At 36.3% G+C, this 15,760-nt stretch overlaps 1 protein-coding gene across 1 annotated transcript; it reads right to left on the reverse strand.

The window, feature by feature from the left end:
- Positions 1 to 11,753: 11,753 nt before the first annotated feature.
- Positions 11,754 to 14,124, reverse strand: LOC107759475 (bifunctional dTDP-4-dehydrorhamnose 3,5-epimerase/dTDP-4-dehydrorhamnose reductase). The gene is made up of 2 exons (XM_016577436.2): positions 13,598 to 14,124; positions 11,754 to 12,473 (listed from the first exon to the last, which is right to left on the reverse strand). Exons 1-2 carry the CDS (start codon positions 14,039 to 14,041, stop codon positions 12,021 to 12,023), a joined length of 897 nt encoding a protein of 298 aa, XP_016432922.1. The 5' UTR covers positions 14,042 to 14,124; the 3' UTR covers positions 11,754 to 12,020.
- Positions 14,125 to 15,760: the final 1,636 nt, after the last annotated feature.

The following is a 15,760-nucleotide window of genomic DNA, read 5'->3' on the forward strand; positions in this document are numbered from 1 at the left end:
ACAGAACCCCACAGAGTTTCTCTTTTGTACAATCTCCCACAAAGTCTCCCCAGTATAAAAAATAAAAAAAATAAAAAAAATCCCCGTTGGAATTTCATCAGCACATCCCCAGCGAGTCCTTTTGTAAATATTCCCCAACAAGCTTACCCCAACAAACCCTGGGAAACTCATTTTGAGATAAATCCCCAGCCCCATTGTACAAAAATCCACACAAAGAATCCACTTTATAAATATTCCCCACAGAGCTTCCTTTGTTGTACAAATTCCCACAAAATACTTCCAATAAAATCCCCGTTAAGAACCTCCAAGCAAAACGGGACACACACAAAAAAAAAAAAAAAAAGCCTTACGAAGCAAGTCATCACAGAATCCGGAAATACAAGCCTGTGCAGTCTAAAGGTTTCGCCATTCGAATCAAATCAATGGCGGGACTTCGCAACAGAAGTAAAGACGCAACGAAGCAATTGGGAACGATCAAGGTCACCGAACCAACCGTCATTTCCGAACTAACAATTGTTCTTTGTCTGAGAAGTTGAAACAGGTGTTAATCCAAGACAACCGTGCAAGAAGCAGGTGTCGCCCAAAGAAGAAGGTACACGGGTACAAGAAACATTTTGGCAATAAGGAATTCACTCAAAAGGTAAGTTCCCGCAAAACTCCCTTTTTATCTTCTATTAAAACAAGAAAACTCAAAAATAGATCGTGTAGTATTCTCGAGCTTTATCCCCAGCCAATCAGCATTAGGGTTTTAAACCCTAAACTGAATTTTCCTTTTAGTCAGCATTAGGGTTTTAAACCCTAAACTAAACTTTTTCCTTTCAGCCAGCATTAGAGTTTTAAACTCTAAACTGAGCTTTTACATGCAATCAGCATTAGGGTTTTAAACCCTAAACTGAATTTTCCTTTTAATCAGCATTAGGGTTTTAAACCCTAAACTGAATTTTCCTTTTAATCAGCATTAGGGTTTTAAACCCTAAACTGAATTTTCCTTTCAGCCAGCATTAGAGTTTTAAACTCTAAACTGAGCTTTTCCATGCAATCAGCATTAGGGTTTTAAATCCTAAACTGAATTTTCCTTTCAGCCAGCATTAGAGTTTTAAACTCTAAACTGAGCTTTTCCATGCAATCAGCATTAGGGTTTTAAACCCTAAACTGAATTTTCCTTTCAGCCAGCATTAGAGTTTTAAACTCTAAACTGAGTTTTTTCCATGCAATCAGCATTAGGGTTTTAAACCCTAAACTGAATTTTCCTTTTAGTCAGCATTAGAGTTTTAAACTCTAAACTGAGCTTTTCCATGCAATCAGCATTAGGGTTTTAAACCCTAAACTGAATTTTCCTTTCAGCCAGCATTAGAGTTTTAAACTCTAAACTGAGCTTTTTCATGCAATCAGCATTAGGGTTTTAAACCCTAAACTGAACTTTTTCCTTTCAGCCAGCATTAGAGTTTTAAACTCTAAACTGAGCTTTTTCATGCAATCAGCATTAGGGTTTTAAACCCTAAACTGAATTTTCCTTTCAGCCAGCATTAGAGTTTTAAACTCTAAACTGAGCTTTTTCATGCAATCAGCATTAGGGTTTTAAACCCTAAACTGAATTTTCCTTTCAGCCAGCATTAGAGTTTTAAACTCTAAACTGAGCTTTTTCATGCAATCAGCATTAGGGTTTTAAACCCTAAACTGAATTTTCCTTTCAGCCAGCATTAGAGTTTTAAACTCTAAACTGAGCTTTTTCATGCAATCAGCATTAGAGTTTTAAACCCTAAACTGAACTTTTTCCTCTCAGCCAGCATTAGAGTTTTAAACTCTAAACTGAGCTTTTTCATGCAATCAGCATTAGGGTTTTAAACCCTAAACTGAATTTTCCTTTCAGCCAGCATTAGAGTTTTAAACTCTAAACTGAGCTTTTTCATGCAATCAGCATTAGGGTTTTAAACCCTAAACTGAATTTTCCTTTCAGCCAGCATTAGAGTTTTAAACTCTAAACTGAGCTTTTTCATGCAATCAGCATTAGGGTTTTAAACCCTAAACTGAATTTTCCTTTCAGCCAGCATTAGAGTTTTAAACTCTAAACTGAGCTTTTTCATGCAATTAGCATTAGGGTTTTAAACCCTAAACTGAATTTTCCTTTCAGCCAGCATTAGAGTTTTAAACTCTAAACTGAGCTTTTTCATGCAATCAGCATTAGGGTTTTAAACCCTAAACTGAACTTTTTCCTTTCAGCCAGCATTAGAGTTTTAAGCTCTAAACTGAGCTTTTCCATGCAATCAGCATTAGGGTTTTAAACCCTAAACTGAATTTTCCTTTTAGTCAGCATTAGGGTTTTAAACCCTAAACTGAACTTTTCCCTTTCAGCCAGCATTAGAGTTTTAAACTCTAAACTGAGCTTTTCCGTGCAATCAGCATTAGGGTTTTAAACCCTAAACTGAATTTTCCTTTTAGTCAGCATTAGGGTTTTAAACCCTAAACTGAACTTTTCCCTTTCAGCCAGCATTAGAGTTTTAAACTCTAAACTGAGCTTTTCCGTGCAATCAGCATTAGGGTTTTAAACCCTAAACTGAATTTTCCTTTTAGTCAGCATTAGGGTTTTAAAACCCTAAACTAAATTTTTCCTTTTCAGCCAGCATTAGAGTTTTAAACTCTAAACTGAGCTTTTCCATGCAATCAGCATTAGGGTTTTAAACCCTAAACTGAATTCTTCCTTTGTTCGGCGTTAGGGTTTTAAACCCCAAACCGAACCTCTCCCCAGCTAGCCGGTGTTAGGGCTCCAGCCCTGAACTGAGCATGCATATCCTCTTTAATCAATTTTATGAACTTCCTGGTGAATAATTAACGAAATTTTCCTAGTGAAACTGGGGCAGAAAATTTCGTTCGTTTGTTTGTTTTTTCCCGCAGGTCTAACCTCGAGCCACACGGATCGAAATGACCCACGAGATGAGTCTCAACTCAAAATCAAAGAAGAAAAAGAAGTGTCCCAAGATTCGGAGTAAATGGAAGGCGGATTGACTCCAGCATTTAATTAAGGTCCTGAACCCTGCCAGTCGCGCCTCACTCAGTATCCCAGAGATTAAACAGGTCACCACAACTCGCAAGCATCAAGATTCAGATCGGAGTCTACAAGCAGAATCAGCTAAGACCCAAGATCAAGTCGTAAAAGAATCATAGATAGGAATCTTGTAACTAGCAGTTGACATACATATAAGTAGTTAGTTCAGTTTCTAATTTTTGTTTGGTTGTAATAAGGCGGTCAGTGACGTAGCAGTGACAACAGCAGCAGCAGTAGCAGCAAGCATTGCAGTCCCATGGTAGTCCCAGCTACCAAAACTTCTCGAACTACATTGACTTGATTCCTGTTTAGCCCAAGATATGTAGGAAATCTTTGAAGCAAGATTCGGTCAGATCTTTCAAAAAAAAAATGCTTCATACGGAGTGGTCCATAGGCAAAAATCGCTCATACACGCTCACTTTATCTTTGCACGAAAACTCTTCGTGTTTCCGAACAAAGAGGGCAGCTGTGAGCACGTGATTTTTGTTTCGCACGACAATCGCTCCAAAAAGAAATAAGAAAAAAAAAATAATTGGCCCTGCTGCACAATTTTTGGATTTCTGTGCGGCACCTTGTTGATTTGTTTGTAACTTCGGCCCGTTTTTATTTATTTACTTTATTAAAACAAAATTTAAAAAAATATGTGTCCTGCATAATTCGAACCGTAATCCGGTCGTTAAATAGAAAATCATGAATAGGCATCTTCGTCCGTGATTTTATTTTGTTTGACTTTACCTGTTTTGAAATATTTTAGTGTGTGTGCAAATAATTGTATTGAGTGTGTATTTAATTTTAATTTGATTTTTTGGCTTAGTTTTGTTTTAAAATAAATGAGAAAAAAAAGAGAAAAAGAAATAAATAAATAAATAAAAAAAAGGACCCCTTCCCTTCCGGACTTGGGCCAATTTTGTTAAAATTGGCCCAAACGAACAGCCCCAAGACCCAGGCCTGCCCGGTCCAGACCACCTGATACCCAGGGTGTCCAAACGACGTCATTTGAGTCGTGCCTGATCTGGGCCGTTGATCTCAAATTGATCAACGGCCAAGATCAATTCCCCATAACCCACCAATAAACCCGACCCGTCTCACCCGGACCGACCCCAACCCTCAACCCTCAAAACGACACCGTTTCATTTAAGACCATCAGATCCAAACCGTAGATCTAGATTGATCTAACGGTTGAGATCAACCCACCCACTAACTATATAAGCCTAGATCCTTACCCTGCCCCCCTAGCCAACACCCCCGCCTTCGTCTTCACCAAACCCATCCCCTTCAAACCCTAGCCGCCCTTGCACACCTTCACCAGAAACCCGGCGGCCTGAACGCCGGTGACCTCCACCTGAACACCATAGAACCCCCATGCCATCCTGAACCTAAATCTACCAACCACACACTTCGAATCACCCCCAGGTCCTCGAATCTTCATTTGAAGATTCGAGTCAAAACTCGATCTACACCAACCAACCCCAGCTTCATACCAGACACTCCCCGGACCCTCCTCGTGACCGAACCATACTTGGTTTGGTCCGAATCTAACCAGGGAAGCACGAATATTAGATCTGAGTTTTGAAACCACAAGGTCCCTCGTCACTGGTTCAAAACGGTTCAAACCAAAGAGATTAAGGTCTAATGGACCTTAATCGAAGTGTTTCTCATCTGAGAAACACTTCGATTAAAGTCCGTTCAGCCTTAAGAAAGGTCTGTCCAAATCCGGGTTCAAACTTTTAACTTTTCAAGTTTAAGGTGAGTCTGCTTTCTTTTCTTTTATTTGTTTTTAGCCCGTGTGATTTGTTTTAAAAGACTGTTCATATTTGTTTTAATTTTATCAACTTTTGTTTGTCCACTTTGTTTGAACCTCTGTGTTTGTCTGAAGCCCTCCCCTCCTATTCTGATGAGGCATGTGTATTGGTTGTATTCCAAATTTGTACTGACTAACTAATTCCTCGAAGTACAATTCTGTTTTAATCAGTATAAGTCGAGTCATGTGTCCCATACTTCTGAATGTCTGATTTTTGGCTACGATTGTGTATGTTAATGCTAATATAGTCGAGTCGACATGAGTCGTCAATTAGTTTCAACTGTCTGAGCATAGTAAATCAACTTGCTTCTGTTGAACATTTGTTGAACCAATTAAAAACCAAATTTGTTTACTTATAGCTGTTGATTTGGATCAGTAATGTAAAAGGGATGTTTGGTTTAAATGCTGAATTGGAGGGCATGTGCACTCTTGCACAGCATGTGCATTGGTGCACCTCATGTGCATTGGTGCACCTCATGTGCTTTGTGCACAGCCTGTGGCCTGCATAAAGGTTTTTTGTTTAATTTTAAAATGGTTTGACAGCATATGCTGTCAACATATCCTACTGCCCATACTTGCTTTTAGTTAAATAAAATGGAAAAGTTAAATCTACCAGGGAATGATGGGGTTTTTATGCCTAATTAACTAAAGTGGAACTGAAAAAGGTTAAAGGCACATGGGAGGGGTATGGTAATAGTCTAAACAGGCTGTTTAGAAAGGGGTAAGGAAGGCTTATAAAGAGGAGGGACAGACATACAGAAAGGGGGACTGACTTTCAAGGTTAAAAAGAAAAACACACTGTGAGGAGTTTAGACAGGAGAGCTGAAATACATACAAAATAGATACACATAGATAGAAAGAGTTTAAGGGATAGAAGGGATACAACCAACAATCAGAAGCTTTTTCCTCCTATTATTACTGGGTTTCAGTTGTTCAACCTGTTCAAATCAATTCTGATTCTTTGAAATTCCAGTTGTGTCTATTAGTCGAGTGTTTTCATTGGTTTACTACTGGTTTGGTCTGTCTGGATTTCTGATTCTATTCCACTGGGTGTTGCTGCTATTTGGCTATTGCTTTCTATTGGCCATAGTTGCATCTCTGCACTCGAGCCTGTTTCTGGCTGTATTGTTTTGCCTGCTGCTATTCTGCCTTGTTGCTACTGATAGTGCTGTTACTGCTGCTGCATTTGTTCATTGTTACTCTACTGATTGCCCTCTTCTTCAATTGCAAATATTCCCAGGTACACAACCTTTGAACCTTGTATTTTTGAAAGTTTGAAGTTGAAGCAGAAATAAAGAAATGAACATCAGTTTATGTTATAGCATTGGTGTAAAAAGATAGTTCGAATGTTAGTTGGGCCTGTATTTTTACTGCGAACTGCAAATATTCTGTATAAACTAGCATACATTCTGTTTAAGATGAACTGTTAGATAGCATGGTTCAACAGTAATGACAGCATGACATAGACAGCATGTTCTGATTTAGTATATATTCAGTTCAGTATAACACTTGTTTGGTTTAGTTATGACTGTATAACATAGAGTCATGGTAAGCACTTGTATGTATTTTGCCTAGACCACTGAATTGACAAAACTGTGGTACTGGGTCCGGGATAAATGTATCCCAAACAAACTCCCATACAGTCACATTAAGAGTCTGGCTATGAATGCCAGTTCTCCTGTCAGTTTATTCGTTCCAATGCAGGTTCGATACTGGGTTTCGGTATAGATTCTTTGTTTCGAAATGATGTGATGATTGTTGAGAAAAACTAATAATCATTTTTGAGTTCAATTAGTAGTAATTTCCCTAATAAAACAGCCGATTTCGTTTTTTTATCAATTTCAAATAGGTTAGAGTGTTAAAAATAGAACTTGGAGGTCGTTAAACATAACTCAATATATGTTGTTAGTTTGTTTGCAATCTCACTTAGCGAATTAATAAGCATATTCACTCGATGAAGACAAAGCATGCGGTAACCCTCACCTCATGAACAATCAATCAGGTAATCAAACAAGTTTAGGTTCGGCAAACATAATAAGGATTCAGTCCGTATTTGTCCAAACCAGCAAAATTCGGCATCATCCTTCTCTTTAAAGATAAATGTAGTAGAAATGTAGTCATTATAGGGTACCCTTCTAAAATAATGAGACGAGCCTCGCCGAATAAAAAATGCAAATTGCGGGGCCCTCAATAATTGATCATAATAAATACTTAGAATTTGGGACGGGCTGTTTAGTGAATTCCACTGCCCTCCCCAAAGACAATAACGCGTTAGATTCTTTAGGCGCGACTTAATTAAATTACATTCTTAAATTCGGGTGCGCATTTATGTGACCCAAATTCAAATCTCAACGGAGTCGAAATGTGTTAACAACTACGGGTGCATTGATTGTGACGTGGTTCGAGATGCATTTTCACGACGTTGCAATTCTATAAAAATAAATGATAATAATAAAAGCGGTTTAAACTTAATAAAAGCACGTAAGTCGTAACATGTATTTAAATCAGATATTTAGCCATTATAACAATTTAAGCGACCGTGCTAGAACCACGGGATTCGAGGGTGCCTAACACCTTCCCTCGGGTCAACAGAATTCCTTACTTAGAATTTCTGGTTCGCAGACTTCATTTGGAAAAGTCGAAAATTTCCTCGATTTGGGATTCAAGATAAACCGGTGACTTGGGACACCAAAAGTCAAACCTTTCCCAAGTGGCGACTCTGAATTAAATAAATAATCCCATTTCGAATATTGTCACTTAAATTGGAAAAACTCCACCCGCGCATCTTACCCCTCGGGGCGGGGCGCGCAAAAAGGAGGTGTGACATATGTACTCACGCTACACTTCTGCAAAAATGTGCAGGATCTGAGGCAGGTGCATCTGGATATCAGTCTGACGCACATCCCTGATTCCCGAGACTTTGCGGTGAGCTTCCATTCTGAGCCCTTTCTGCAGCAGTCGGAATCTTTCTTTTGCTGTATTTTTTGTTTATTTCACTTCAGACGGTAGACTAGTATTCTTTTATATATTCTACTAGTTGCTCATACACTTGTGACACCAGGTCTTGGCACATACTAATAGACTTGTGGTGTTGGTTTATTTCTATGGTTATGATTCCATTCAACTGCTTTCGTTTTATTTATTTTAAATATGTTATTTCTTAAATTCTTTAAATTAAGGAAAGTTTAATTACTTAGAAATCTTAAAAGAGGAAATCACGAGATTAGTTCACTGTTGGCTTGCCTAGCGATGGCGCTGGGCGCCATCACGGCCTATAATAGAATTGGTTCGTGACATTTATAGTTGGGAGGTTCTTTGCCCAAAGAGAGAGGAGGGTGGACAAGCAGTGTTCTGTTTATACAGTGTCATCCTTTTTTTAATTCTACTGAATATTACTATTTAAACTTCTCACACTCGGTATATTAGTGTTGATATATCGTTATTAAAAGTTCATTAACTCAGTTAATGTGAATTCATATGGGGTAGGCGCACCATGGAAAGTAAAACTACCCCGTAAAAAAAAATCCATTTTCAGAACTTAAACTCAAGATTGTGGGATCCCAGCAACTCATAATGTGAATTTCATGGACTAAATGCAGGTAGGCAACAAAATAAACACACAATAGACTTAATAGTAAGAATATTTGTCATAATTATATTTTATCTTTCTCTTAAATGTCCAACTTAATGAACACTTAAAGATAAATTTGAAAAAGAAAGGTAATAGAAACTTTTTTTGAAATGACAAATACCTTGGAATAAATTTAATTTGTCAAATGACAAAAATATGAACTGAATATACTATCTTGTTGCATATTTCCGTACTGATCATAAACTCATGATGTTTAATATATGTTATATACATCTTTACATGCTCTTAAATTAAATGTGGTAATGAGATGCAAAATTTTTAGCTCTTTTTCACGCTTAATTACCTTTGTGACCTCATTTCTGGGTTCTGGTACTTTTATTTCGATTTTCTTCTTTACCCATTTCTATTTTCAAATGTGTCCACCGATTTTTACTCATAGCGGAGCTGTAGCCGGCGAATGATGGCCAGTTGAATACCCTTTTTCAGAAAATTATAATCACATATTATTTTATATATTAAATTTTGAACACTTCTAAATAAAAATTCTGATTTCGCTACGTACCAAAGATGTCTCTTAATGACCTTAGCTTGTAGCATGAAACTCTCTCGAAGTATTTAAACATTTAAATCTTCAATTTTTGCTAATTTGTTCTTCTACTTGATGTCGCGGTTAACAGGAAAATTCGATAACATTGGTCACTTGGTCGGTAACAGATTGCAAATACTAAATCAGTCAACCCCTGCATGCATTTAGGGAGTGAACTTGTAAATGCCAGGTCTGCACCAAGATATGATAAGCTCAACTATTTTTACTTAAAGAAATAGAAACTTTCACAAACCACTATGTTTTAATGGTTATTAGCTAGTTGTAGCTATCATTTATTATATTACTTTATATAACTGTGTTTTTAGATTTTTTAGAGTGTATTCGATGTATTTAAGCTATTGTAACAGTAGCATTTCTATGCGTGAAACATGGGATTATAGCTAGACAAATTTTTATATTCAAGTGTATTCGACTGTATTCATGGCGTGATGCATGAGATTACATCTGGACAGATTATTGTATTCGACTGTATTCAATTGTATTCACGACGTGAAACAGGGGATTACACTGTGTTTAAACGAAAAGTGAATCAATTAACATAATAGACTCCTAAGTCCTAATATAACTTAACAAACTCAATTGTAACACACAAATTTTGTATTTCCAGTTATAAAAAAGATTCTCAACCGAAAAAGACCCCAAAAACATAGCAATCTTCAGAGAAATTATATAATACATCTGAATACATAGATTATATTAATTAAAAAAACATATGAATACATTCATGGAATATAGCGAGACAGTGAATACAATGAAATACATAGAATACAACGGGATACATTGAAATATAATGAAAAAAAGAACAATGATACAATGAAATACATAGAATATAGCGAGATACATTGAAATACGATGAAAAAAAAAAACAATGAATACAACGAGATACATTGAAATATATTAAAATATATTAACAGAAAATTCAAGTTGCTTAGTCCCCAACTCCGTCGTCTTTGTTCAAGAACAACCCTAATGTCGTCTCGTTGAAGCAGCATCAGTATCCAATCCTCGCTCGCCGTCACCGTTGCCGACGATTAGCAAGTAATTACTGGCGAAATAACGGAGGCTTTTGTTGATCTGATATGTTGTATCAGAGAATGAGATTGGGAGGCTGAGGGCGACGATATCAATGAATAATGGCCACGGTCGAAACAGTGATGGTGGCAATTGCTCCAGCGTCCAGCGGAGGAGAAGACATCAGGAAGTAGAGAGAGAGATGGAGAATAGATATGGGGTAGGGGATAAGAGAAATTTGAGGGGATATGAGAGAGAAAAATAATACAAAGCTTATTTTATGGCTTAAGGGTAGGAGGTGACCATAAATAGATATTTGGCTATAAAAAATCAAAAGGTAGCTATGGAATATAATTTTTTAAAAGGATATTTATTTAAAATAAATAAGGTATCAACCTTTCCTACAGGAGGTAACTAATCCTTAAAAAAATTTAGGCCCAAATTATTCCCTCTACCCATGAGCTTTGTAAGATTAGGAAAATTTACGCGACACAACAAACATAAAGTACACTATATTTACCATTCGTAGCTATACTTTCAGAAAATTACCGTTCGTAGCTATATTTGAATTTTATAGCAAATCCACTTGTAGTACTGAAACAAGAGATCAATTGTTTTGAACTAAAATAAAAGAGCAACAAGCTCTTGTAATTCAGTTAGTTAGAGCACCCGATTAGTATGTGGAGGTTTTGAGTTCGACTCTCAACGAAAGCATTCTACAGTTGATAATTATGCAAACTATCCAACGCATTATGCATTGACCAGGCTCATAGTTATATAATCACAATTTAAGTATTATATCATTACTTCGTAGGCCTATCAATAATCTAAAAAGAGTTTAAAGTAACATTACTTATTAAGAGGTCAAAAAATTAACTACGGATATGAAATAATGTTGGTTCAATGATTGATTATTAAATCTTATCAACTTGTACCTTTTTAAACACTGAGTGCGCGAAACGTTTAATTGGTCAAAGTCCATTTATTCTAAACAAATGAGCCATGCGGTTGGACGAGTAAATGAGTTCTATTTTAGACCCATAGTTTATCATCTGGGTTGTAATTGGGCCTGGTTCGGGTCAACTTCTCATAAGCATGCCTCATATACTAGTGTATATATATATATAGGGATCCATCTAAAATCTTTTCTATTTATCCTTTTATCTTTCCAAAATATTGGTACACAATCAAATTAATTAAATCATGTAACTATCTCTTTACACAATCAAATTAGTTAAAAGATGTAATTATCTGAACATGAATGGTAACTTAGAAAAGATGTTAGGTGACATGCTTAAGAGGTAGCCCAGTGCACAAGGCATTCCATATTCACATAGGGTTCAGGGAAGGGTCGTACTCTAGGGGTGTAATGTAATCCTAATGCAAGTATTAATGGTTGTTTCCACGGCTCAAATCCGTGGACTATAGATCACACGGAGACAACTTTATCATTGCTCCAACACTCTCCTTCAATAGGTGACATGATTTTCGAAAGATTAAATAATATTGAAAGTGTAAAATTTATTTATGATAATAGATAACATGTTTCAACACGTCAAATTATATTGAATGTATAACATTATTTATGTGTCAGTGGACATAGAAGCTAGAGATAATTATCTACACATAACATTAGCCAGTATAAGAGTAACTAATTTATACAAAGAGACAGACAAACCAAAAAGTATATTCTCATCACTTCTATCATCCAATTGGCATATCATTTTCAAATTATTCGTGAAATAAATACCATTACAGCATTCAATACAACAAAAAAGGAAAAGAAAAGAAACAGAAAAAGTTGCACCTCCACCTCCTATGATAGGGAGTTCACATCTTCCCAAAGAAACTCAAATCAGAAAATGACAAGACAAAAGACAAGCCAACCCCAGCTATTAGAACTGAAACATAGTTGATTCATTCAACAAGACAAAACAAAAAATAAATATGAAATTTTCTCTAAGTTTCAAGCTATTGGTGTTTTCCTATTTGGCTTGAAAACATACTCAATGAGGGATTCCTTGATTGATTTCATTTCAGGGAATTCCTTGCTCAGTTTGGAAGCATCAAGCTCATTGTTACTCCTAGGAGCAACAATGACCTTTGCTTGCTCCTCAAGGGTGAAATTTTTCCAGCTAAAGCTCGGGTCGACATAGTCACGGTACATTTCAAGAATCTCATTATGGCTAACAACTCCAGGATTTGTGAAGTTCCATATGCCAGTGAGGTTTCTCTTTGCCATCTCGAGGGATATTGGGAGAAGTTCATCCAAGATTGTCATTGAGTTTGGGATGTCGACTACCTTCTCGTATCGAGTGATCTTGGTGATGAAGTTTCGTGGGTTTGTCAAGTCAGCGGAGATGGGCATCCTCACTCGTAAAGTACAGACATTCTCATAGTTTTTCAGCAATTCCTCTACCTGAAACAATAATAAGCCGAAATATGAGTACCTTAAAGGTTTTAAGGACACGCCAAACATTAGGCATGCCTCAAATTGGTATAGTAGTTGGCGAGTGATCAAGATTGGACACTTTTTGCCCAGATGGACAATAAACAAATTAAATACCAAAAACAGAATATTTTCCAACAAGTACCACAAACATAGACAGCCCTAGGTCAAAAAGTTACAATCTAATCGGAGCACGAAGACACAGAATAAATCAACCTAAGAAAGTGTTGACAGACAAAAAGAACTAATACTGCAACATTTAGAAGAATTGTGTCTGCTAAAAGGTTTTGGAAGCATCTAAGGTAATCAACTTATTAACATTGGACGTTAACTCTGCCTATTAACTATCATTCATCTCAAAAACTCAAATCGATTTCCACAAGCACAACTACATATCTTAAACATAAATCAATAGATCCGACCTAATCAGTAAACTAACTGCTCTAAGAGAATATAGCACACCTAAATTTAGCAAGTCAGTTCATCACAACAAATAATACATTCCATATAGGATCTGGCTCCAGCCTTTATAACGCTGAACAAAAGCTCTAACCGTTGATTATATATAGCACTCCCCACTCAACAATCAAGACCTAACATTTAAAGTTTCCATACCCATTAAACTTCTACTTCTCTTACTTAGATTAGGGGAAATACTAGGTACCTGCATTGGATCATTAATTCAACAATCAAACAATTACGCCTCAGTTCCAAATAAGTCGAGTCAGCTACACGAATCCACACTATATCCATTCTGCTCTCTTCATGACCATTTCATTCCAATGCCAAATAATTTGCTCACCAACACGGTAACTAGCTAAGTTCCAAGAAGTTGGTATCACCCATATGGATCCACATTTTAGATCATTAATTATTACAGTACACAAATTTACACAATCAGGTCATTAACTCATACAGTACTTAATAAGCATTCATTAGTAACCAACAATAAATGGTAAGTAACATGCTATTAAGAGGTTAAATCAGTGCATATAACTTAAATCCATTAGATCCATACAAGAAAATGCATTATCTAATAGATCTAAAAAAGCACAATAAGAACAAAACAAGAAATGTAACACCAGTGACCTCACCATAGCTTTAGTCTTTGAATAAAAAGATCCAGTGAAATTAGGAGTATCCTCTTCCTTGAACCCGATACCCGACCCTAACGGATGACCCGCATCGTATTCAAATATACATCCAGTAGCATAGTTGATAAGGATCAAGCCCTTCTCTCTACAAACATCAGCAAGCGTGAGAGTACCGACCACATTAGTTCTGATGGTCTCCACCTTATGGGATTCGCACCAATCAACGTTAGGCCGGCCAGTGACTCCAGCTGCGTTGAATACATGGGTCGGTTTGATGGTGGATATGTCGGATTCCAAAGAGCTCCGGTTTTCTAATCGACCCGACCCGTATACGTAGTCTATACCTTGAGCTTCACAGAGCTTGCCGAGTATGCCACCAATCCAGCCGGTTCGGCCATAGATCAAGAACTTGAATGGCTTTTCGCTGTTAGCTGGGAAACCCATAATATATGGAGAAAAAGAGAGAGAGAGAGAAGAGTGAATCTTGAAAGAGAAATGAGAGAGATGAGCGACTTAAAGGAAGGAATGGTCGGTGTTAAAATGGAGTATTTATATACAGACAAACATAAGCTTAGATACAAGAAACAGGTGGATGGACGGAATAGAGACAAAACTACTCTACTTAGTACGTAGTTAAAGTTGAGTAAAGTTTACTATTAATACCCCTATGTTATAAGTAAAAATTTATGTAGAGTTTACCCCAAATAAATAGATACATCACATACATTTGTGTTACACAATTTTCTCATTTAGTTATATATAAGTAATAGACTATAATAACGGAGTGTTTATATCATATCAATATTACAAAATATTTATATCAGATCAATAAATATTAAATATGTGTCTTCGTTATACATATTTATCACTTAATTATGATTAAGTAATATTTATAATCATTTTAATTTTTAATTCTACGATTTAATTTACTTGATTTGATATAAATAATTGGTGACCGTAAGTATTTACCAGTAATTAGTGTGTACATTTATGTGTGTAAATATATGTAAGTACTCCATCCATCTCATATTAACCGTCGTAGTTACTAAAACTATTTGTCTCAAATTATTTGTCATTTTAGAAATTCAAGATAAAATTGATTGTTTTTTTTCTTTTTTTTTTACCCTTAGTAATAATTATTTTGAAAATAAAGATAACACATAAATAGAATAAATATTCAATGGCGAGAAATTTTATCTTAAGACATAAATAAAAGTAGAATAGTCTAATCTATTTTTTAAATAATACTTCCTCCGTTTCATATTAAATGAGGTACTTTCCTTTTTAGTCTATTCCAAAACAAATGACACATTTCTTAATTTGGTAATAATTCAATTTTAAACTCTTTCATTTTATCTATTTATCCTTAATGAGAAGCTTTTATAGTCACACAAATGTCATGGCATCACAAACTTTTTACCCCTTTAAGCTTTTAAGGCCACAAGCTTCAAAAGTCTTCTTCTTTTATCTTAAACTCTGTGTCGAGTTAAACTACTTCATCTGATATGAAACGGAAGGAGTATTTGTTAAGGGGGAGAAATATGGCACGTAATACGAGGAGGAATAGACAAGAGGGTTGGGTGGGGTAAAATAGTATTGTATGTATTTGGAATTGACGTAAGAAATAAACAAAGACTAAGATTGGATCTATGAATATGGGCAGGCGGTCACTGAGATGCTTGCTTGGACCCGACGTGGGGGAGGGGTGTGTGTGAGTGGGTAGGAAAGGGGAGTCGTGGGTGAGACATGAGCACTAATTTTTCGGAAATGATATATGTAACTGTAAGTAAATATTTGAGTATTCAATTTAGTTCATTATTATTATTAGAATTCTATGAGTAAAATCTTACTCTTACTAATAAATCAAGCTATGGAGTTGACAAAATTTGCATAATTGTTGTCGTGACACCTAGGTGAATTCCAAATCGACAATGGGAAAGATGTTGGATATATAAGTAAACAAGTCTTAGACTCTAATGACGTGTTTTAAAGTCGTGCGGGCCTAGGCACAAAGCGGAGACTATCACTAGTGAGTTGGGTTGTACATATGGTATCTGAGCCACTCCGCGTGCAACCTTGAATGGTGGTGGGGCAAACCTCACGAGGATCCTAAATACACCTTAGGCGAATCCCACATTGATTAAATACGGGAGATATATTTAG

The sequence above is a fragment of the Nicotiana tabacum genome, chromosome 1, assembly GCF_000715075.1.
Source record: "Nicotiana tabacum cultivar K326 chromosome 1, ASM71507v2, whole genome shotgun sequence".
In the NCBI taxonomy this organism is placed as follows: Eukaryota; Viridiplantae; Streptophyta; class Magnoliopsida; order Solanales; family Solanaceae; genus Nicotiana; species Nicotiana tabacum.

Bases quoted from the DNA above. Each gene is read 5' to 3' on its own strand.
- LOC107759475 (XM_016577436.2), bottom strand. From the start codon at position 14,041: ATGGGTTTCCCAGCTAACAGCGAAAAGCCATTCAAGTTCTTGATCTAT. The intron at 12,474-13,597 runs GTGAGGTCACTG...TTATTGTTTCAG, and splicing joins ATTCAAAGACTAAAGCTATG to GTAGAGGAATTGCTGAAAAA.